The sequence below is a fragment of the Oncorhynchus mykiss genome, chromosome 5, assembly GCF_057628025.1.
Source record: "Oncorhynchus mykiss isolate SJ-2025 chromosome 5, ASM5762802v1, whole genome shotgun sequence".
NCBI classification, from domain to species: domain Eukaryota; kingdom Metazoa; phylum Chordata; class Actinopteri; order Salmoniformes; family Salmonidae; genus Oncorhynchus; species Oncorhynchus mykiss.
This window is the reverse complement of record NC_143026.1, coordinates 22690993-22715772: the sequence shown is the minus strand read 5'-3', so window position 1 is coordinate 22715772 and position 24780 is coordinate 22690993. Positions and strand designations below refer to the sequence as shown.

The 24780-nt window shown below is 42.0% G+C and overlaps 1 protein-coding gene across 1 annotated transcript in view; it reads left to right on the top strand.

The window, feature by feature from the left end:
• The window catches only part of LOC110522825 (GDNF family receptor alpha-2-like), a 79573-nt gene extending 66180 nt beyond the window's left edge, over window positions 1–13393 (top strand). The window contains exons 6-10 of the mRNA XM_036977061.2: window positions 8828–8937; window positions 10312–10452; window positions 10683–10867; window positions 11641–11688; window positions 12491–13393. Of these exons, the coding sequence (XP_036832956.1) occupies window positions 8828–8937; window positions 10312–10452; window positions 10683–10867; window positions 11641–11688; window positions 12491–12625 (619 nt within the window). The 3' untranslated portion in view covers window positions 12626–13393. The remainder of the gene's footprint in view (window positions 1–8827; window positions 8938–10311; window positions 10453–10682; window positions 10868–11640; window positions 11689–12490) is intronic.
• The last annotated feature ends 11387 nt before the right edge of the window (window positions 13394–24780 follow it).

Sequence of the window (24780 nt, the reverse complement as noted above, 5' to 3'; positions counted from 1 at the left end):
GAGTTTCAAATTCCTTGGTGTCCACATCACCAATGAACTATCAAGGTCCAAACACACCAAGAAAGTTGTGAAGAGGGCACGACAACACCTTTTCCCCCTCAGGAGACTGAAAAGATTTGGCATGGGTCCCCAGATCCTCAAGAAGATATACAGCTGCACCATTAAGAGCATCCTGGCCGGTTGAATCCCCTCCTGGTATGGTAACTGCTCGGCATCTGACCATAAGGAGCTACAGATGGTAGTGCGTACGGCCCAGTACATCACTGAGGCCAAGTTTCCTGCCATCCAGGACCTATATACTAGGCGGTGTCAGAGGAAAGCCCAAATAATTGTCAAAGACTCAGTCACCCAAGTCATAGTCTGCTCTCTCTGCTACCGCACGGCAAGAGGTACCGGAGCGCCAAGTCTAGGACCAAAAGGCTCCTCAATAGCTTCTACCCCCAAGCCATAAGACTGGTGAACAATTAATCAAATGGCCACCCACACTATTTACATTGACACCCCCCCATTTGTTTTTACACTGCTGCCACTCGCTGTGTATTATCTATGTATAGTCACTTTATCCCAACCTACATGTACAAATTACCTTTACTAACCTGTTCCCCCGCACATTGACTTGGTATCGGTACACCCTGTACTTAGCCTCGTTATTGTTATTTTATTGTGTTACTTTTTATAATTTTTTTACTTTAGTTTATTTGGTAAATATTTTCTTAACTCTTTCTTGAACTGCATTGTTGGGTAACGGCTTGTAAGTAAGAATTTCACGGTATTTAGCGCGTGTGACAAATTCAGTTTGATTTGATTTGATTTGACAGGTGAGTGCCAGGCTCTTTATCAATTCATCCTTCCTCGATTATCACCTCTTCTCTCATCACCTTCTTCTCAAATCCAGTTGGAGAAGAAGGTCAGAGTGGAGGGGCCTTGTACCTTCTCTTCCAATACAGTTGCGATACAATACAGGTGAAGAGATAGGATGCGAGTAATTAAAGAAAGACAAAGTGAGACAAAGCCCTAGTAGCCATCGTGTGGTGATGTCACCTGACCTGAGACCTAAAGTATTGTTATCCTAGCCCAACCAAGATAATGTTTTTTGTAGAATAATGGACTCTGCTTCGTGGGTATGAAGTGCAGTTGTGGACAGGGGTTGCATCCTAGGTCAGCCATACAGGGATTGTTATACCTACACCAATGATCAAGGACATCAGCATCTGCTGCAAATATGTGCAATACCATCAGACATCATTATAGTGACAACCAAATAAAACAGGCAAAAAATAAATGTTCAATGACCAAAAAATACACGATACTAAATTCAAAGAATCAACACTTTATTTAATATTATACAAAGCACACCTATGTAAATGGTTAGTAGGTTTAGACATCCATCTTCAAAATAAGAGATGAATAGTTAAATGAATAGTGTCTAATACAAATAATAAGCAGAATGTCAGGGCTGGGCTGGAACAGAAACCTGCTGTCATGACTGACCACAAGAAACCAAATAGGTCAGATCAGATTTGAAATGAATAACTTCAGTCAGACCCCATTTCACCCATAGAGAGGGGAGGATAGTACTAGTGGGGATTGACACTCACGCCCTGTTGTAAACAAGGGAGAAGATCCAGGTCTCAAAATTCACCAAAGGAATGTGCTATGTCTCAACAGAACTTTTCCCTCTGAAACTCTAACACGTTCAAAAGCAAATACTGGAACAATATTTTGAACGTAGAACGTTCGATCAATAGAACACTCTTGTGATTTTGTTTGTTATTTGTGCTGTCCTTAAAAGTGTTATAAAGGAAATATTGTAAATTGTAAAGTATACCCACTACATGGATGAAGCTTCCATACTATGGGTTGTGCAAGTAATTTAAACATTATGAAAGTGTTTTTGTTAAGAGAGGGATGTGATTTGAGAAGTTATAAGAGATAATTGTTTTCAATAACTTTGCACAGTGTTTAATCACTGCCCCGGAGTGAGGTCAGGGAGCATGCCAGCTTGCCAGAACCACCCCTATCGAGCAAAAGGTATAAATGACGGTTTAACGAATTAACACATCGAACCAGAAAAAAAGCGTGAAGTGGCAGCTACACGTTTAAAATGGTTTGAACTTTGAATCTCAATACGAGGTGGAGGCAATAAAATCCTCTCCCGGACAATCACTGGTACGGCTGATTAGCTGTCCTAAGGAAGGTATATTCGGAAGTGAATTTAAGTATGACCATCCCGTTACTGTGCTCAAACCATCGTATTATGCTACTATCATCACACCACTGGGGAACCATCAATATGTCTGGCTAGCCTATCTTCAAATAAGTATCTTCAAGAGCGAATGGAAGGAAAATCAACTCTGTAGTTCTGTTCAAGACTACATGACAAGTCACCGGATACTGGACAACAGCAGAAGAGTAGTTGGAACCATTTCGGACAATCAGAGCCTTACAAGCGTCCCCGCGAAAAGGCCCAACCCCCTTTCCAAGGCCGCCCCGTTCACTGAGAGATCCCAGGTGATTTCCAGGCATTTCATGTAAATACATTCATGACTTCTTGCTCAAAGTGGGTGGCGGTTTGTGTGCAAAATATTTGGTTATTGTAGGTGAGAGTAGTTTCTGAATGTGACAATGTTAAGTGTCTCTGTCCCTCTTTCCCTCTTCATCTGTTCTTTAACAAGTATCCATAAGCTGTAGACCACACTACCTACTGAGAGAGTTTTCATCTGCATTCTTTGTAGCCGTTTACACAACACCACAGTCAGAGGCTGTCACTAAGACATAATTGAATGAGCTATATTCCACCATAAGCAAACAAGAAAATAAGTGCATCGATGACGTCGTCCCCACAGTGACCGTACGTACATACCCCAACCAGAAGCGATGGATTACAGGCAGCATCCGCACTGAGCTAAAGGCTAGAGCTGCCGCTTTCAAGGAGCGGTACTCTAACTGGGAAGCTTATAAGAAATCCCACTATGCACTCCGATGAACCATCAAACAGGCAAAGCGTCAATACAGGACTAAGATAAAATCGTACTACACCAGCTCTGATGCTCGCCTGATGTGGCAGGGCTTGCAAACCATTACAGACTACAAAGTGAAGCACAGCCAAGAGCTGCCCATTGACATGAACCTAACAGATGAGCTACTTCTATGCTTGCTTTGAGGAAAATAACACTAAAACACACATGAGAGCACCAGCTGTTCGGAAGACTGTGTGATCACTCTCTCCGCAGCCGAAGTGAGTAAGACCTTTAAATGGGTAAACATTCACAAGGCCACAGGGCCAAACGGATTACCAGGATGTGTACTGCGAGCATGCGCTGACCAACTGGCAAGTGTCTTCGCTGATATTTTCAACCTCTCCCTGTCCGAGTCTGTAATACTAACATGTTTTAAGCAGACCACAATAGTCCTGTGCCCAAGAACACTAAGGTAACCTGCCTAAATGACTACCGGCCCGTAGTACTCACGTCTGTAGCCATGAAGTGCTTTGAAAGGCTGGTCATGGCTCACATCAACACCATCATCCCAGAAACCCTAGACCCACTCAATTTGCATACCGCCCCAACAGATCCACAGATGATGCAATCTCCATTGCACTCCACACTGCCCTTTCCCACCTACACAAAAGGAACACCTATGTGAGAATGCTATTCATTGACGACAGCTCAGCGTTCAACACCATATTGCTCTCAAAGCTCATCACAAAGCTAAGGACCCTGGGACCTTGGGAATTTAATAACATTTGATTTTATTTGATGTTGTCATTCCGTTAGGGACCTGTTTTCAGCGTATTATGTCTCCAGTCAATAACCAGTGCAGAGTGTGTGTGTTTATCCTGTGTTCCCATTTAATTAGATAGTAAATAAACAATTAAACCAATTTCTGCAAGGAGATGCAAGGAGATGCAAGGAGGTTATGACTGTTCAGAATGGTGATATTATACGAGGATATGATTAATAAGTTGACTGTTTATAGATGTGATAGGTAGACCTTTTAGAGTTTAATTAGGGAGATGGTAACTCTTTATTCATAAAGAACCACTCTCATGGTGCCCCAGATCCTATTGAGTCAATTGTTTCATGAATAATTTAATCAGGTAACAATTAAACATAGTTAGTTTATTAGATAAATACTGCACACCCAGTAGCTAGATCTCTAGCAGCAAGGTTGGCAATGCATATTCTAGGTCTATGCATTGTTACTTTTAACAGTATTTTTGTAGTCCTACAACCAATTCTAGCAGTAAAGCAATTACATATTTAATCCATTGGAGATGTACCCTTCAGACTCTTCAGGACTTTCTCTGGGACCTTCATCCACAGACAGGGTTTAGCAGCTTTCACAGGTCTCTGTATCTGAGGTTAGGAAACATAGAAATCAGACCAGGACTTGCTTCATTATTCTCAAGTGATATAATAACATTTTATATTTTGTTGCAATTGTGTTTTTAAATTGTCATAGTTCTCTCTCTGGGACTGGAAACATGTTAAATAGCTCCTAGCTAGGTAGCTAACATCATTGTTTGTAGCAAATTAAACTAATGTTGGATGGATGGCTCTCTATCCTATTTACATTATATGTTGCTAGCTAGCTGATGTTATCACTTACCCATATGCTACACATCATCTTTGCACCACCACCTCCTGCTGCTAATGTTACTATCCATGCAGGCAATGCTGCCCGATGCGATGCTTCTTTGGGAAATCTATAAACTTACATTTTCTAAAATAGATTTGCTCAGGTCGCAAGGACCAACCCACCCATGAAAAATGTGGTCAAAATGCAAATGTTGGCTTAGAGAAAACAACTAGAATAAGCTAGCTAGCTAGTTGTTTACAAACACACCGGAAGTTCTTTGGGGTACTAGGGTTCATTTCCTCTCCTCCTCAAAAAGCTGTTAAAGCTGAGCTAACTCTTTTGGCGGCCTGACCAAATTCACATAGAAATGTGAGTTATAGATCTGTCACTTTTATTGAAAACAAGTCCTAAGAAGCGGTAGATCTGTTCTATGTGCACTATTTCAATGTTTCCCGTTCTTGGGTTTAGTTTTTTTGTCTTTTACTTTTGGTTTTGTACACCAGCTTCAAAAAGCTGAAAATACAATTTTTTTTGTTATTGAAAATATTTCACAGCAGTTTAGATGGTACAATGAGTATCTACACAATGACTGCTTGTTTTGTCACATAAACTGAAACCATTAGAAATGTTTCAACCAGGAAATAGCGGAGTGGACTGTGAGACTGAGTGATGGGACGATTGATACCTGTGCTCCAATGCAGTTTTCAAAGTACTACTGAACTAACACATAATAATGCTTGTTGCAAAGTAAACATTATCACATGATCAATGACGTCCGAAGCTTTGTTTGATCATGTGGTTTTTCAAATCGTGTTGCAAAATGCAAGATCCCACTGATTTCAATGTCGTTCCGGTTCTATCTTCGATTCCAAGCTGCTTTCAAACACTGACCTCTACTGGTCACCGTACTTACACATTAAACATTTTTCACGTAGCGTCACCTGACTGGTAGCAGGTAGATTTGGGGTCCAGGGGATCAGAACACTCAGACTACAGGGAATGGGGTTGAATCGTTGCAATATTTAGAAAATTGTTTTATGTGACACCACACTTTCTGCACATTGTTGTTTAAACAGTTAGTTTTATTGAGAAAAGTATAAGCTTCTGTCTTAAGCATCCTATATAATGCCACTGATTCAGTTTTTGACAGTAAAAAAAGGAATTCAAAACAAAAAAGGGAAGCATGATGGAAGGTGCAACCCTGTAATGGTAACTGATTGGAGGCTACTAAGACTCATAACTAACTGCTGTGCCATGGCCATTTTATGGATATTGTGGAAAAACATATACTTTATATTAACATCGCTGCTTTTCATTGCTGACCAGAAGATGTCACTCATGTGTATTGTGTTAAAAGCTCAGAGTAATGAACCGTTTTTCAGCACATTTTGGTGAAAGCCCAAAAGGCTTCAGAAAGCCTCAGTTTCCCATGACTAGTGAGAATGGATGGTGTAGGAGTAGAGAGTTGACTTTTCATGGGGTTGAGACTCTTCAACAGTCATCTGTACAAAACGAGAGAAGGACTCAGATTAACATGGAACCGTAAAATATAATAACATGACATGTTTTTAAAATGTGCAAAGATAGTATTGTAGTTTAATAAGGGTTCCTTAGATGGTGGATGGATGACTCACTTTGTAGACAAACACTGGATGAATACCGATTACAGTTTTGCTGATTTAATGATGAACCAGAGAGGAAGAGGCCCAACATAGAGGAAAATCTGTCTCCTCCAGCAGGTGGTGTTTTTTGTAGTTTCGCCCACCAAGCAAGGAGTTTTTGTATGGAGGTCAATGAGAGAGTGCGAATGGCTTATAAGCAAAGTTTTGAATATTCAAAAAAGGTTTACAATAATTAGATATATCCACCAATCCAAAGAAAGGATAGGCGGGAGCTAGACAGCTCGCTGTGCCGTTGGTGGACAACTACTCCCATTGTTATGGCAGTGTCGTATCTGTGACTATCATTTGGGGTTTTAGGCTGGGTTTCTGTACAGCACTTTGAGATATCAGCTGATGTACGAAGGGCTATATAAATAAATTTGATTTGATTTGATCATTAAATGTGAAGACTGTTATTTTCTCAAACCAATTCTCTGTGTGTAATTATCATTAAACTAGTCATGTAAACTTTAATTAACTAGGAAGTCGAGGCACCAAGGGAAAATGTTTATACAGTCTCTATTTCCCGAATCGACTCTTCAGATATCTTATCGATTAGTCTTCTCTTAATGTGTCAATATTTCCTCATCAGTTCTCATTACTTATTATGTCGCAAACCCTTGGATATTTGCATGTACCCTAGTCTCCAAAATGAACCAGCGATATACAAATTGGCTTAATTATTTATTTACTAACTAACTAGACAAATCACAGAAATACACAAACAAACAATATAGTTATTGGCTACTAACACAATGCATTGATATGTCCCTAGTGGGCTAAACCGTTATGACAGCTTGGTAGACAATGGAAAGGGGTGGGGACAGATAAAAAGTGGGAAAGACCAAATGAATTCACTACACACAGTTGATAATTATATTAATTGAAATGCTAATCCATTGCACATGAACGGCCGCTCATTCGAAAATAATTTACACCTGTATGTCGTTGTTGTCTTCTCTGTTGGAATCGCCGGTTCGTCTGCTGGAGAGTCAGTTAATCAGATAGTCTCTGGTTAACTTCCCCAGAAGTCACTATGTCTTTCGTAGTTGTTGCTTTTTCAGTGGCTCTGGATAGTGTCTGTTATAATGGTTACGTCAGGCGTACAGATGGTCGTTGCATAGAATAGATGCTTCGGCGGTTGTCAGTATTCTCGTACTAGACTTACGTAGTTTCCAGCGGCAGACTGGTAATTCTATGTCTAGGATTTGCTCTTATTCTGTAGTGATCGATAGTCTCAGAGTTCAACCATTTCCAGCCGTGTGGCCAACACTACACACTGTCTGGTCTCCTGGGCCTATAGAGTTGTAGTTCTTAACCATTTCAACATGTAGCGTCAGCGCCATATTTTGTGGTCTAATGTAAATTTTGTCAGGAGTTGATTTTATGGAGAAAAGGGTGGTCCATGACGGCAACATAATGTCTATGCTCACATGGGCGTGGCCACTGATTTGGTTCACTTTATATGAAAACCCATATCACATTACATCTTTTCACAAATAGTTTCATGTTTAATCACATATGTGTCACAATATTTAGATGTAAACCCATAATTAAGAAGTATACACAACCAAAGACACAGTAATGAGTGTTTCTTGTCCTTCATGAGATCACCAAATGAAACAAACTCGTCATGACTGTCCCTTAAGTGTCCACAGACCACTCCCACATTCTCAAAAATATAAATATTGTTTAATTATTCAAATTTTTGATGTCCAAGGGTCTCTCTGTGTTCCACTGTTTACATTCCAATCTCGAACACTACAGAGCATAGAGGCAGTATATTTTACAACTGCCATAAAACAGCTGACTTCCCGCTCTCCCCCTCTACGAGAGAGAGCACGCTGTAGAGTGGACCCACTGTAACCTGATCCTTCAGATCGTCACAGGGGAGTTATGACAGCACAGGGACATGTAATCTTGTCAGTATATCCATAATCTTTGGATGAACCGACCACAGTTACAAGGTCATGTTTAGATGGGATAGCGTTTATGTCAAAATTATATATTTCTTTAGATGCATTTTAGCTAACCCTTTAACTAACTCGAACCTAATTCTCCTAACTTGCTATGTTAATTGTCCTAACCTGCTGCATAAGTTCTCCTAACCTGCTACGAAAAGTAAATTCTGACAAACGGTATACCATCTAGTCTAGTCAAAACCCAGTTACAGCCATGCATTAACTCAACCATTTTCTATTCTATTCCAACAATTAACTAACATACAACTAATCAGAAAAGTGCAAAGTAGTATCTAGGTAGATCATTCATTAACATTACAATTCAGAACAACTGATTCACACTTAGAAAACAATATATCCCATAAAATAACCCTACAGTATGATCATAGACCGTACTGCAAGTAAAATGGTCAAATGACCATGTATTTGGTATTTTATAAGAATCCCCATTAGCTGTTGCAAAAGCAGCAGCTACTCTTCCTGGGGTCCACACAAAATATGAAACATAATACAGAATGACATAATACAGAACATCAATAGACAGCTCAAGAACAGCTCAAGGACAGAACTGCATACATTATGTTATGATGAAAATGTAAAATGTGCCTGTGTGTGTGCATGTAGATCAAGACTGGCTGATTTCCATACGAACTGTCAGATGACTGGTCACTCCATCACCAGCTGTCCCCATGATAACTACCATGGCTGCCTCATGGCCTACGTAGGCCTTATTGGTGAGTACACACATGCACACACACAAACACACACACACACACACACACACACACACACACACACACACACACACACACACACACACACCTAGCCGAAAATCTGTTGATGTGCCCTTGAGAAAGGCAAATAACACAAATTTGCTCGAGGTGCACCGTAGTACTATGGCTGACCCTGTAAAACAACACATTTCACTGCACCTGTGTGATGATAAAAGGGTAAATCCATTTGAATTCAATCACTTTTTGACATTATCCTGTTTGATTTCAAGGGACGTTTTGGACGTGAATGCCAAAACATTCTGTAGAATGTACTCAAAGTTGACCTATTTTGCATCATCAAAGGTTTTTGTGTTGTGGACGCTATCGGTTGAGACACAGCATGCTCTTGAATACAAGATGTGTGTCATTTCAATCATATAAATAGAATTCATTAAATGGATTCCTTCAGACCACTGCTGGTACGCCCTTGAAATTTAAATGACTACCACAAAGATGGCCGCCGGTCCACTCACCGTCGAATGTCAGCTTAAATGGTCATGTCTGTTCAGTTATCTGTATTTCTATGATTTCAAAAGGTTTCCTATGGAAGTTTGACAGTATAATTTAAAAACAACAGATATTCCCATTCAATACAACATTCTCTGATGTGTGGACCTCCAACCGTCTTTGTGGTACCTTTTGAAAGTCAAAATGTATCATTTTTTCCCATTTTATCAGCCAAAACATGACACCCACCATGTATTCAAGAGCATGTTGTGTCTCAACCGATGTCGGGCACAACACAAAAACCTTTGATGATGTAAAATAAGTTACAACATATGGGAATATGAAAAAATCTGAGTTTAGGCCTGTTCAGATAATTGACATTTAGGTAAAAAAAAATGACATATATATATATATATATACTATTAAAAAATAATAATAATAATACAAAAAAATAAATATATATATATTTTTTTTAAATTATTATTATTTTTTTAATAGTTTGACAACCCTGTTTGTAAACTTTTAAATGATATAAATCTCAAACGTTTATCTTTTTCAGTGATGAAACATGGATATCACATGGTACGGTGGGGTATGAAAAATAGGTCAACTTTATCTCTTGAATGTTTTGACATTCAGGTCCAGAAAGTCACATTCAGAGCACTTCTACAATGGGTTAATATGTATGGAATGTTTTATTCAAATCAAAAGGGGTGCTGTCAAAAAAAGTGATTGAATTGAAATGGATTAACCCAAAACATCAGAATGTTTTTTACACACACTTTCTCCATATTACAGCAATTTGATGGAGAGTTTTCTATCCCAGCAGAAGTGTTCTTCAAACATACTCTTGGTCCTTACTATCACCCCCCCTCCCTCTCTCTCCAGGGTCTGATGTGACTCCTAACTACATGGACAGCAGTCCCAGTAACAGCACCATCTCTCCCTGGTGCTCCTGCAGAGGGACTGGCAACCAGGAAAATGAGTGTGACGCCTTCCTCAGAGACTTCACACACAACACCTGCCTCAGTGAGTGGAGTGCCACACAGTGTGTGTGTGTGTGTGTGTGTGTGTGTGTGTGTGTGTGTGTGTGTGTGTGTGTGTGTGTGTGTGTGTGTGTGTGTGTGAGAGAGAGAGAGGTCCCTAGGTGTTTTTTTTAATAAATAACAGTGACCTAGCTACAATACCTGCACTCCATCTTGCCTCTCTTAAAGTCACAACCTGTATATTCTCTCCTTTTCTCCTGCCTGTTTTTGTAGAGAATGCCATCCAGGCATTTGGCTATGGTCCAGAGGGGAGTGTACTTCCTGTTATAGAGTCTTTGGCCACGCCCTTTCCTCCCATACAGCCACCACTCAACTCTAAGCCCGCCCCCTCGCTCCATGCCAATGAAATCAAGCCTCAGGACAGCACCTGTGTCTTCTCAACCTGCGCCAACCTTAAGGTGTGTGTGTGTGTGTGTGTGTGCGTGTGTGTGTGCGTGTGTGTAGTGACGTTGGTTCAGGTGAAGTAGTGTATCTACTTTCATAGCGGATATTGGGCATAATCAATTAATTATTTAATTATTTGAAATATCTGGTCCTGCCGCTCTATATATAAGTCTAACTGGAATGGAGCCTGGAGGGGGGAATGCACACACAGAAATAATACACAAAGGTAACAGTGTGAAATAGAATGGAATTATTCATGCTATTTGTATATGTATACATACATGGGTGTGTACGTGTGTGTGTTCGTGCATGATTTTGCGTGTGCGTGTGTATACTGTAGTGTATGTTTAAACTGTCAGATCCCTGCAGCTGGGAGTCTAATCCCAGGACTGCTGCCTCCTGCACAGAACTCCTGACATTCAGACTGATCACGTAGAGGGCAGGGGGAGGGTGTGTGTGTTTAATAACGTTAACTAGTTATTTCTCTCTCAGTTTTCTGCTCTCTATTATTCTCTTCATTTCCTGGCCATGAAAACAGCTCTTCTTGTTCTGAGAAGAGATAAGATCTAATTGGCTCTTCCAGCCAAGTGACGGGCGTAGATATGCTAATGAGACCCAGAGAGGGGCTGATGGGAGAGGGAGATAACTGGAGATACTGACGTGCGCACAAGAGAGTGAGAGAGTGAGAGAGAGAAAGTATAGGATACATTACATGAGTCTGGTTAGTGTGTTGTTGTTGCTCATGCTGTGTGTAAGTCAATACTGATGGTGTATGTTTTTTTTACAGGATGGAGAACAAAAGTGCATTCCCTCCAATGACTTTGAGTGTGAAGAGGTGAGTGTGAGTGTCTGTGCATTAGTGTCTGTGAATTTGTGTGTGAGTGAGTGAGTGTGTGTGTGTGCGTGCGTGTGTTTGCATGTGTGCGTTTGTGTGTGTGTGTGTGTGCTTGCATGTCTGTCTCTGAATAGCAGGTTGTATGAAAGCAACAAATTTGACATCAGTGTCTGTTGTAGGTGTTTTTGAGACACTATGTTGCTCCTCCTGCTGCGACTCCTCTTTCATTAATTCCTTAATGGTTACGTTAAGGGTTAAGGTTTGGGATAGGGTTAAAACAAAAACAATTAAGTCTACCACTGGGATTGAACACACAACCCTAGGAGCCAGAGTTTGTGGCTTATACCCATCCACCATCCCTGTTCACAATGCTTTAGCAAAACCCAAGCCTACTTGATGGTATTAGCGCTCAACGTTGCCCCTAGTGGGGCATCTCCCAACATCCTCTGGAAATGGATGGATGTTCAATTTCAAAGTGAATCTTGAGCAACCTGGCTGAAATCACTCCTCCTGCTTTGTAACATTCCTCCATATTCTGTCCATTTGTCATATCTAGTTTACTATTCTCTGCATCTCCATCTACTCTGTCCATCAACTATCTTCATCACTCTGTTCATCCATCCATCTATTCACTCATAACTCAATCCTGTCTTTCCCCTCTTTCTCTCATCTTCTCTCTCTCTCCTCAAAACACATTTACATCTTATGTTTAATTCTTTCTCCCCCTCTTTCACTTTATCTCTCTCTCTCTCTCTCTCTCTCTCTCTCTCTCTCTCTCTCTCTCTCTCTCTCTCTCTCTCAGGCGTTATTGGCACAGGGTTCTAAGGGAGAAGAGGGTAGAGCCCAGCACTCTGCAGCAGCCCCTGGAACCCTGATTGTGAGAGAGTGTGTGAGTGTGTGCATGTCCATGTTGGGGCTTCTGCTCCAGGCTCTGTAGTACACACGTACACTCCTGACTGCTGACCTCGAAACCCTGTCCTCGGGGTCAGACAGGAAGCCCAAAAGCCACCCGCAGGAAGTTCTGTGACATCACATCCTCCACTACCATGTCAAAACAACAACATCGACAGAAAAACTGAGCGGAGATGAAAGCAGAGTCGAAGAAATGAGGAAAGGTATTGGAGAGGAGAAGTGATGAGATGAGATGAGGAGGAGACGAGAGAGAGGACAGAGAAGAAACTGGCACTCATTCTACAGAGAGACAAAGAGAGAGAGAGAGAGAAGGAGACAGACACTGGATGGATGATTCTACACATGCCCTGTCCTATCCTCCCACCCTGAACACTGAGGACTCTCAGGTCTGCATTACGACCCTTTGTCATGGTGTTTCTGAGTGTATAGACACTTTGGCTGAGACGGTAGTTCTGATGTCTAACTGATAGAGTGCAGAATGAGTTGGCGAAGTGTGCTGCCAAAAGACGCACTTCCTAAAAATCTGATGGGACACTGCACCTCCAGAAATTCATCCTCATATGCATTCTAAAATAAACTGTAAACAGGGTGCGAATTACGGGGGAGACGGGGGGGGGGGGGGGGGCTCAGCTCACCTGAATGAGACGTTAGCTCCCTTAAATGCAACTAAAGTCAAACTTTAGGGGGTCGCTAAATAATGCTAATTTAACTATTCTCCTATTTGTTTAAAATGCAGTGGTAAATATGTTTTACAGTGGTAAATATGAGAATAAAAGCTTACAAATGAAACAAACACCCCTATCTCTCTGTCATGGTTTAAACCATTTATTTCTATGTAGAGGCGCTGTCCACTTAGTACTGCTGAATTTTGGCCTCAGCTGAGCTCCTTTACGCATAGATTTTCCTTTGTACTTCCTCATTTGAGGAAGTCCTTGATAAAAAATAGCCTTTATTCCAATGCATTAGATTTATTTGTTGATTTATCATTGTTTGCTTTTGTCGGTCAGCTGTTTAGAGCGCTCATTGCTTTGTTTTTCAGGTGCGTGTGGGTACTGGTGTTCTCCGTGCCACCCGTGGCCAGAAGTACCAGACCATTTATTTAGCTTTATTATTTTCTATCAATATTTGTTTTCTTTCCTAGATCAGCTGATGATGGTCAACAGTATCACTAACCAACTAGCCTATAGCTGGACACCAATGTGCATCCAGTCCATCCATCAAGTATACATTAATGAAAGTGGGCCTTTAAGGTAACTTGTTTGGTTAGAAGCATATGATTATGGCGTAGGTCTGCATCATTTTGGATTTATGTGCCCATGACAACTGTTTTCACATCATCAAATGTCATGTTGGCATAGTTACACTTACAGTACATCTACAGAAATCTCAGAGATCCAGGATTCGTACAAGGTCAAGTTCAATGTTCTAATTCAGTTGTTAAATACTTATTTATGACAAATAACACCGTCATTAATGTAATTCATGTAAGGAACTAAAGTTACTGTTTTATGTCACACGATCTGTGAAGACTCCAAGCATTAACTCATGAGTTATGGACAGCTCATGAACTAGGATGTAAAACAGGTTTTGATTCAACTCATGTATTATATTGAATGTAGGCTACCTTTTCTGCGTGTGTGTTCATGTGTGTAAAATTGCCTCCGGCAGTGGTGTAGGCCTAGCGGTGGGTAAACGCAAGCAAACGCTGTTTACCCACCTTTTTCTGAAAAATGCATTGAAAGTAGTCTATAGGGAGCGTTTTCACAGTGACCGGCAATAGGCTACTGGTAGGCCTATTAGAAGCTCATGGTAAAACACATTGTGGCCTAGTCTAGTAAGTTGACACTGTGTGTTAGGGTAACCATCCCGTTTTCCTAGGACAGATACAGACGCATTTCAGGTGTCCCGACGTTTCAGACTACAAAAATGTCCATTTGTCAGCGAGACGCATCAATTAATGCAGGCCTAATCAATGGCAACCTCTGAATGTCATTAGACACACTGTTTGGTGTTGTGTAACAAATGTCTATTTCCATTCATCAAATGACGTGAGTATACATGCAGCTTGAATTCTGGAATTATTTTGGAGTATACCAACATGCACAGGTAGCCTACTTTTTGAAGTGATTTGTTTGGCAATCAGATGAAAATATCATGACTGGTTGTGTTCATGCCACATTAAAATCTCATTCATTTTTACAGTTTAAATGACATCTTCATTATTAGGCCCATACATTTTTTTCAATAGAGACCCCCCCCCCTGAATGTCATGGGGTAATTCGCACTCTGACTTTACACCTCAAGTGTGAAGAATTGGACAGGGCAACAATCGAGGAGAGGACTAATCTGATAGGGCCTCTGACTCTACTTTCATTAGCTGGACACTACTGGAATTGGACTAGACTGCACAGACTCTAATGTGATTGGAGCAAAAAGTCCAGATAGGAGGGACTGTTCCTCTGTCTCTGACCTCAGTAACCTTCACATCTCAGACAGATAGACAGACAGACAGACAGACAGACAGACAGACAGACAGACAGACAGACAGACAGACAGACACACACACACACACACACACACACACACACACACACACACACACACACACACACACACACACACAGTCAGCAGCAGTGATAGCATTTCATCTTTCTTTCCTTCTTTCTTTCTTTCTTTCTTTCTTTCTTTCTTTCTTTCTTTCTTTCTTTCTTTCTTTCTTTCTTTCACACACACACACACACACACACACACACACACACACACACACACACACACACACACACACACACACACACACACACACACACACACACACACACACACACACACACACACACACACAAAAACAACTCCTTAAAGACACCTTGCAGACTTTCTCCCTCAACCTCTTTAGTCCTCACTGCCTGGCAGATGGTTAATACACACACGTGCGCACACACACACACATGCAAACACAAACACACACACACACATATTCCACCCTCACATGCAAACACAAACACACACACACATATTCCACGCTCACATGCAAACACAAACACACACACACATATTCCACCCTCACATGCAAACACAAACACACACACACATATTCCACCCTCACATGCAAACACAAACACACACTCACATATTCCACCCTCACGTGCAAACACAAACACACACACACATATTCCACCCTCACATGCAAACACAAACACACACACACATATTCCACCCTCACGTGCAAACACAAATACACACACACATATTCCACCCTCACATGCAAACACAAACACACACAAACTTACAGAAACACGTCAAGGACACTTTGCAGACTTCTGCAGACACTATTGTAAGTTGAAGTGGTTTTCTATCTCAGTTGTGTTGTTAAAACTGTAAAAAGAAAATAGAGTAATGTAAAAATATGATTAAAAAAGTAAGTCTCACTACACAGCTGTGTGCAGCAGTTTGAGTGTATACATTTGTATTATATATTTGTGTGTGTGTGTGTGTGTGTGTGTGTATTATAATTGTGTGCATTATACCTCTGAAACTCTGTGGAGTATTTTTATATGTTGGAGTGTGAGGCTAGTGGAGATCCAGAACACGGACAGAGGCGTGACACACACTTGTTCTCCAGGGAATGTGTGTAAATCATCTGTTGCCATGGATACTGGTGGTGCCAACACTCATCTCTGTCAGGTTTTACTGTACTTGTCATCTTTTCTTTTCCTGCTGTGAGAGAGAGAAAAATAGAGAGAGTGAGAGAAGAAGAGGGGGAGAGAGAAAATGAGAGAAAAGCAAGAGGAGAAAGGAGAGGAGGGGAGGATTATAAGGTGCAGGTTTCTATGTACGCTTTAACTGAGCTACAGCAGCGTAAATGAAATATGTGTCTAAAGACCTGAATAAAAACATCTGTAACAATACCTGAGTTTTCTGTGTGATTGACTAATACAAACATCATGAGATCTGTATTGATGTGTGTCTATGTTTTTCCTACTTTGTTTCAGCAAGTGGTTTCATCTAGTACAAAGACATCAGCTACTACTATGAAGTACACTACATGACCAAAGTATGTGGATAATGTCATTGTATGCTGTAGAGTTAATAGCTCCAGACCATTATTCCTCCTCCTCCAAACTTTACAGTTGGCATTTTGCATTGGGGCAGATAGCGTTTGCCTGGCATCCGCCAAACCCAGATTTGTCCGTCTCACTGCCAGATGGTGAAGCGTGATTCATTACTCCAGAGAACGCATTTCCACTGCTGCAAGATCCAATGGCGGCGAGCTTTACACCACTCCAGCTGAATCTTGGCATTGCACATAGGAGTCTTAAGCTTGTGTGCGGCTGCTCGGCCATGGAAACCCATTTTATGAAGCTCCCGATGAAGAGTTATTGTGCTAACGTTGCTTCCAGAAGCAGTTTAGAACTCATAGTGAATGTTGCAAACGAGGACAGACGATTTTTATGCGCTACGCGCTTCAGCACTCGGCGGTCCCGTTCTGTGAGCTTGTGTGGCCTACCACTTCACGGCTGAGCCGTTGTTGCTCCTAGACTATTCCACTTCACAATAACAGCACTTACAGTTGACTCGGGCAGCTCCAGCAGGGCAGAAATTTGACAAACTGATTGTGGGAAAGGTGGCATCCTATGACGGTGCCACGTTTAATGTCACTGAGTTCTTCAGTAAGGCCATTCTAATGCCGATGTTTGTCTATTGAGATTGTATGGCTGTGTGCTCGATTTGATACGCTGTCAGCAACAGGTGTGGCTGAAATAGAATCCACTAATTTGAAGGTGTGTCCAAATACTTTTGTATATATAATGTCACTTTTAAGGTTTCAGTTAGCCTAGTGGTTAGAGCGTTGAGCCAGTAACTGAAAGATTGCTGGTTTGAGTACCCAAGGTGACCAATCTGTCGATGAGCCCAACAAGGTATTTAACCCTAATTTGCTCCAGGGGCTCCGTAGTACTATGTAAAATAACACATTTCACTGCACCTATCTGGTGTGTGACAATAAAGCAGTTTCATTTTATCAACTTTTATGAAACCTGAATCTCAAGGTCGGTGCTAATTTTTCATTATTCTCCTCTAATCAGGGACTGATTCATACCCGGGACACCAAGTACATTCTGCTTAGCTCTCCATTTCAGAGAAAGTTTGGTCACGTCATATCTTCAATCTACTTTTCTTTCACAATGTACGAGCACAAACAGACTGACAGACAGACAGTCAGGCAGGCAGGCAGGCAGAGACAGACAGACAGACAGACAGACAGGCAGACAGGCAGGCAGGCAGGCAGGCAGGCAGGCAGGCAGGCAGGCAGACAGACAGACAGACAGACAGACAGACAGACAGGGACGGACGGACGGACGGGGGGCGGGCGGGCGGGCGGGCGGGCAGGCGGGCAGGCAGTCAGGCAGGCAGGCAGGCAGACAGACAGACAGACACACTGGCAGCGAGAGGAGTTAATCACAGTCTTAATTCTCTCCTCCTGCTGTAACTGTATTTAAAACATAAGCTCATAATATGAGGATTTATCTGCAGTGTGTGCGTGTGTGTGCGGGCGTGCGTGCGTGCGTGTGTGTATGTGTGTGTGTGGATATGCAGCAGCAAAGACAAAGGGGCATTCAGCCCTCCTGCATATTGCTATAGCAACAAGTGTGAAGTGGGTTGGGAAAAGGCTAATTGCAAACCAAGAAAGAAGGAAGGGGGGAGGGGGGCTGAGTGCCCTATCATGCAGTCAATGACCAAAAACTCCCTCTTTGGTCTCAACGGTGGAATGTTATTAATATTTTTTATAAGAAATAAATATATTTTTTAACTGCTGTTATTGAAATGTTTCTATGTCAAATGGTTTGCTATATTTCAGTTTTCTGTGATGCATATAAAGTGTAATATTGGGATGCAAACTTTAAATTTTTTTTATTTAACCAGAGTCATTTCAAATCAAGAAAGAAAGAAAGAGAGAAAGAAAGAGAGAATTATAGAGAGCATACTTAAATTGACACAGGACACCGAATAAGACAGGATAAATACTCCAGATATAACAGGCTGACCCTAGCCCCTCGACACAAACTACTGCAGCATAAATACTGGAGGCTGAGACAGGAGGGGTCGGGAGACAGTGACCCCATGTGATCCTACCTCCGGACAGTGCCAAACAGGCAGAATATAACCCCACCCACTTTGCCAAAGCACAGGCCCCACACCACTAGAGGGATATCTTCAACCACTAACTTACCATCCTGAGACAAGGCCGAGTATAGCCCACAAAGATCTCCGCCACAGCACAACCTTAACACTCCTGGGCCAGACTACACTCAGTCATAGGACCTACTGAAGGGATGAGTCTTCAGTAAAGACTTAAAGGTTGAGACCGAGTCTGCGTCTCTCACATGGGTGGCAGACCATTCCATAAAAATGGAGCTCTATAGGAGAAAGCCCTGCCTCCAGCTGTTTGCTTAGAAATTCTAGGTAAATTAGGAGGCCTGCGTCTTCTGACCGTAGCGTACGTGTAGGTATGTACGGCAGGACCAAATCGGAAAGATAGGTAGGAGCAAGCCCATGTAATGCTTTTTAGGTTACCAGTAAAACCTTGAAATCAGCCCTTGCCTTAACAGGAAGCCAGTGTAGGGAGGCTAGCACTGGAGTAATATGATCAAATTTTTTGGTTCTAGTCAGGATTCTATCAGCCGTATTTAGCACTAACTGAAGTTTATTTAGTGCTTTATCCGGGTAGCCGGAACGTAGAGCATTGTAGTAGTCTAACCTAGAAGTAACAGAAGCATGGATAAATCTTTCTGCATCATTTTTGGACAGAACATTTCTGATTTTTGCAATGTTACGTAAATGGAAAAAAGCTGTCCTTGAAACAGTCTTGATATGTTCGTCAAAAGAGAGATCAGGGTCCAGAGTAACGCCGAGGTCCTTCACGGTTTTATTTGAGACGACTGTACAACCATTAGGATTAATTGTCAGATTCAACAGAAGATCTCTTTGTTTCTTGGGACCTAGAACAAGCATCTCTGTTTTGTCCGAGTTTAAAAGTAGAAAGTTTGCAGCCATCCACTTCCTTATGTCTGAAACACAGGCTTCTAGCGTGGGCAATTTTGGGGCTTCACCATGTTTCATTGAAATGTACAGCTGTGTGACATCTGCATAGCAGTGAAAGTTAACATTATGTTTTTGAATGACATCCCCAAGAGGTAAAATATATAGTGAAAACAATAGTGGTCCTAAAACGGAACCTTGAGGAACACCGAAATGTACAGTTGATTTGTCAGAGGACAAACCACTCACAGAGACAAACTGATATCTTTCCGACAGATCTAAACCAGGCCAGAACTTGTCCGTGTAGACCAATTTGGGTTTCCAATCTCTCCAAAAGAATGTGGTGATTGATGGTATCAAAAGCAGCACTAAGCTCTAGGAGCACGAGGACAGATGCAGAGCCTCGGTCTGATGCCATTAAAAGGTCATTTACCACCTTCACAAGTGCAGTCTCAGTGCTATGATGGGGTCTAAAACCAGACTGAAGCATTTAATATACATTGTCTGTCTTCAGGAAGGCAGTGAGTTGCTGCGCAACAGCCTTTTCTAAAAATGTTGAGAGGAATGGAAGATAGTTTTAAAGAGAGGCTTTATTACTGTCACTTTTAGTGAGTTTGGTACACATCTGGTGGATAGAGAGCCGTTTATCATGTTCAACATAGGAGGGCCAAGCACAGGAAGCAGCTCTTTCAGTAGTTTAGTTGGAATAGGGGCCAGTATGCAGCTTGAAGGTTTAGAGGCCATGATTATTTTCATCATTGTGTCAAGAGATATAGTCCTAAAACACTTGAATGTCTCTCTTGATCCTAGGTCCTGGCAGAGTTGTGCAGACTCAGGACAACTGAGGTCTGGAGGAATACACAGATTTAAAGAGGAGTCCGTAATTTGCTTTCTAATGATTATGATATTTTCCTCAAAGAAGTTCATGAATTTATTACTGCTGAAGTGAAAGCCATTCTCTCTTGGGTAATGCTGCTTTTTAGTTAGCTTTGCGACAGTATCAAAAATACATTTTTGATTGTTCTTATTTTCCTCAATTAAGTTGGAAAAATAGGATGATCGAGCAGCGAGGGCTCTTTGATTCTGCACAGTACTGTCTTTCCAGTTAAGAACAAATTCTTATTTTACAATGACAGCCTACTCCAGCCAAACCCTCCCCTAATCCGGACGACGCTGGGCCAATTGTGCAACTTCCTATGGAACTCCCGATCACGGACGTTGTGATACAGGCCCGGATTGAATCAGGGTCTGTAGTGACGCCTCTAGCACTGAGATGCAGTGCCTTAGACCGCTGCGCCACTCAGGAGCCCCCTATATATACAAAAGTATGTGGACAACCTTTCGTATTAGTGGATTTGGCTATTTCAGCCACACCCGTTGCTGACAGGTGTATAAAATCGAGCACACAGCCATGCAATCTCCATAAACAAACATTAGCAGTAGAATTGCCTTACTGAAGAGCTCAGTGACAAGACCTACCCCAGTCAACTGTAAGTGCTGTTATTGTGAAGTGGAAACATATAGGAGCAACAACGGCTCACCCGCGAAGTGGTAGGCCATACAAGCTCACAGAAAGGGAGTGCTGATGAAGCTTCATGAAATGAGTTTCCATGGCCAAGCAGCCGCACACAAGTCTAAGAACAACATGCGCAATGCCAAGCATCAGCTGGAATGGTGTAAAGCTCAACGCCATTGGACTCTGGAGCAGTGGAAACACGTTCTCTGGAGTGATGAATCACACTTCACCATCTGGCAATCCAATAGACGAATCTGGGTTTGGCGGACGCCAGGAGAACGCTACCTTTCCCAATGCAAAATGCCAACAGTAAAGTTTGGTGGAAGAGGAATAATGGTATGGGGATGTTTTTCATGATTCGGCTATGCCCCTTAGTTCCAGTGAAGGGAAATCTTAAAGCTACAGCATACAATGACATTCTAGGTAATTCTATGCTTCCAACTTTGTGGCAACAGTTTGGGGAAGGCCCTTTCCTATTTCAGCGTAACAATGCCCCCTTGCACAAAGCGAGGTCCATACAGAAATGGTTTGTCGAGATTGATGTGGAAGGACTTGACTTCCTGCACAGAGCCCCCACCTCAACCCCATCGAACACCTTTGGGATGAATTGGAACACCGACTGCGAGCCAGGCCTAATCGCCCAACATCAGTTCCCGACCTCACTAATGCTCTTGTGGCTGAATGGAGCAAGTACCCTCAGCAATGTTCCAACATTAAGTGGAAAGCCTTCCTGGAAGAGTGGAGGCTGTTATAGCAGCAATGGGGGGACCAACTCCATATTAATGCCATGATTATGGAATGAGATTTTTGACGAGCAGGTGTCAGCATACTTTTGGTCATGTAGTGTACATTTCAACTGTATATATGACATGGGACAGGTCTTTTCATTTTTTGTCCATAACCATGTTTGTGAGGTGTATACTTTTGCTTCAAAGTATATTTGTTTAAGACTACCAGGAATCACTCTGTGTGGCCCTGATTTAACCCACTGCAATAAAGGTTAAAGGAATGCAGGAAAAGGAAGAGCCGTCTCTGCCTCTCTCTCCTTCAATCCTCCTCTCACTTTTTCTCTATTCCCCTCTCACCCCCTCTTTCTATTTTGTTTCTCTCCCTCCCTGTCTCTATCTCTGATAAAGCAATCATGGTAAACATCAGGAGGAATCACAAGCAGATAACCACATGACATACCACATACACACACAGGCACAGGAACAGGCATGCACACACAGCCCTCTCTGTGCTGACAGGACTGTGAAAGCTCTCTGCTGGTGGCAGAAAGGCCTCCAAGGATGACAGTAGCAATCAGCACAGTGTGCACACACACCACCCGTGTCCTGTGTTGATGAATGTGTCAGCTGAGATCAGTGTGTCTTGTTCTGTCGGGCCCTCTGAGGTTGACTTCTCTTACTATAACACCCTAGCACCAGGAGATACTGCAACTTGAGAGAGAGAGAGAGAGAGAGAGAGAGAGCGAGGAGAGAGAGCAGGAGAGAGATAGCAGGAGAGGGGAGAGTGAGAGAGAGAGAGAGAGAGAGAGGGGGGGGGGAGAGTGGGTGAGAGAGGAGAAAGATGGGAGAGTTGGGGGAGAGAGCAAGGCTATAACACCCTAGCACCAGGAGACATTGCAACATAGCCAAGAAAGGGGAGAGAGAGAGAGAGAGAGAGCAAAAGTATAACACCATGTCACCAGTAGACTATAACACTCTTACACCAGGAAAAATACATATAGGCAGGCCTAGCTGGCGCAGAGAGCAAGACTGAAAGACAGAGAAGGAGAAAGAGAGATAACACAAAGTGAGAGATGGAGATCCTGATAGAGACAGAGAGAGAGAGAGAGAAAGAGAGAGAGAGAGAGAGAAAGAGAGGTATGTACACCTACAGCTCATCCCTTGACAGAAGTACTGTAGATTACTTTATCACTGACCTCAACTTAGAGTCTCTCAGAGCGTTCAGTCAGCCCACTGACACCCCTATCAGAAAACAGCAAAATCACAGTCTAATTGAACAGAGCAATGCTCAATCATTAGGCATCAAAGCCAAAGGAACTGCACAATATTAAGAAATGCTATTATTGGCAGGACAGTAGAGTGGAAATCAACCAAAAAAGGCAACAACAAATTCAATCCCTTCTAGACAATTTCCTGGACAAAACTTTTCACTGTAATGGTGAAGGTGTACATTGGGCAATATAAAGACTAAACAGTATATTTGAGCTTTCTGCTTCCCTATCAAATCTAAACATTTCAAGCAGACAACCTATGAAAAACAATGACAAATGCAAAAACCTATGAAATAAATTGAGAAGCCTATCCAACCAAAAACGATCAGATATCAAGGTAAGACCCAGATGCAGACCGTGTCGAAGTAACAATGTTTATTACAGCAATAGAGGCAAAGGTACAGGATGGCAGGCAGGCTCAGGGTCAGGTCAGGCATAGGTCGGTAATCCAGAGGTGGGGCAAAGGTACAGGACGGCAGGCAGGCTCAGGGTCAGGTCAGGCATAGGTCGGTAATCCAGAGGTAGGGCAAAGGTACAGGAAGGCAGGCATGCTCAGGGGCAGGCAGAGTGGTCAGGCGTGTGGGTACAGGGTCAGGACAGGCAAGGGTCAAAAACCAGGAGGACGAGAAAAGAGAGATGGGGAAAAGCAGAAGCTGACACAAAATGCTGGTTGGCTTCAAAAACAAGACGAACTGGCAACAGACTAACAGAGAACACAGATATAAATACATAGGGGATAATGGGGAAGATGGTTGACACCTGGAGGGGAGTGGAGACAATCACAAAGACAGGTGAAACAGATCAGGGTGTGACGACAAAAACATAGAGATCCAGAAAACTTGAGTCTACGCCTTCACTATGATGAATCATTAAAACAATACAGAAATACACTGCGGAAAAAGAAGGAACAGCACGTCAGAAATCAGCTCAATGTAATTGAAGAATCCAATCGAATCTAACCGGTTCTGGGAGAATTGGAACACACTAAAGAAACAACAACACAAGGAGTTATCTATCCAAAATGGAGATGTATGGATAAACCATTTCTCAAATGTATTTGGCTCTTTAACAAAGAACAAACAGCAAAAACATATACATGATCAATTAAAAATCTTAGAATCAGTTATGAAAGACTACCAGAACCCATTGGATTTCCCAATGACATTGAATGAGCTACAGGACAACATACAAACACTCCAACCCCCAAAAGACTGTGGTGTTGATGGTATCCTAAATGAAATGATAAAATATACTGACCACAAATTCCAATTGCCTATACTTAAACTCTTTAACATCATCCTCAGCTCTGGCATCTTCCCCAATATTTGGAACCAAAGACTGATCATCCCTAAACACAGAAGTGGAGACAAATCTGACCCCAATAACTACCATGGGATATGCACCAACAGCAACCTTGGGAAAATCCACTGCATTATAATTAACAGCAGACTCGCACATTTCCTCAGCGAAAACAATGTACTGAGCAAATGTCAAATTTACTTTTTACCATATGACAGACCACATATTCACCCTGCCAACTCTAATTAACAAACAAATAAACCAAAACAAAGGCAAAATCTTCTCATGATTTGTTGGTTTCAAAAGATATTTTGGCTGAATTTGGCATGAG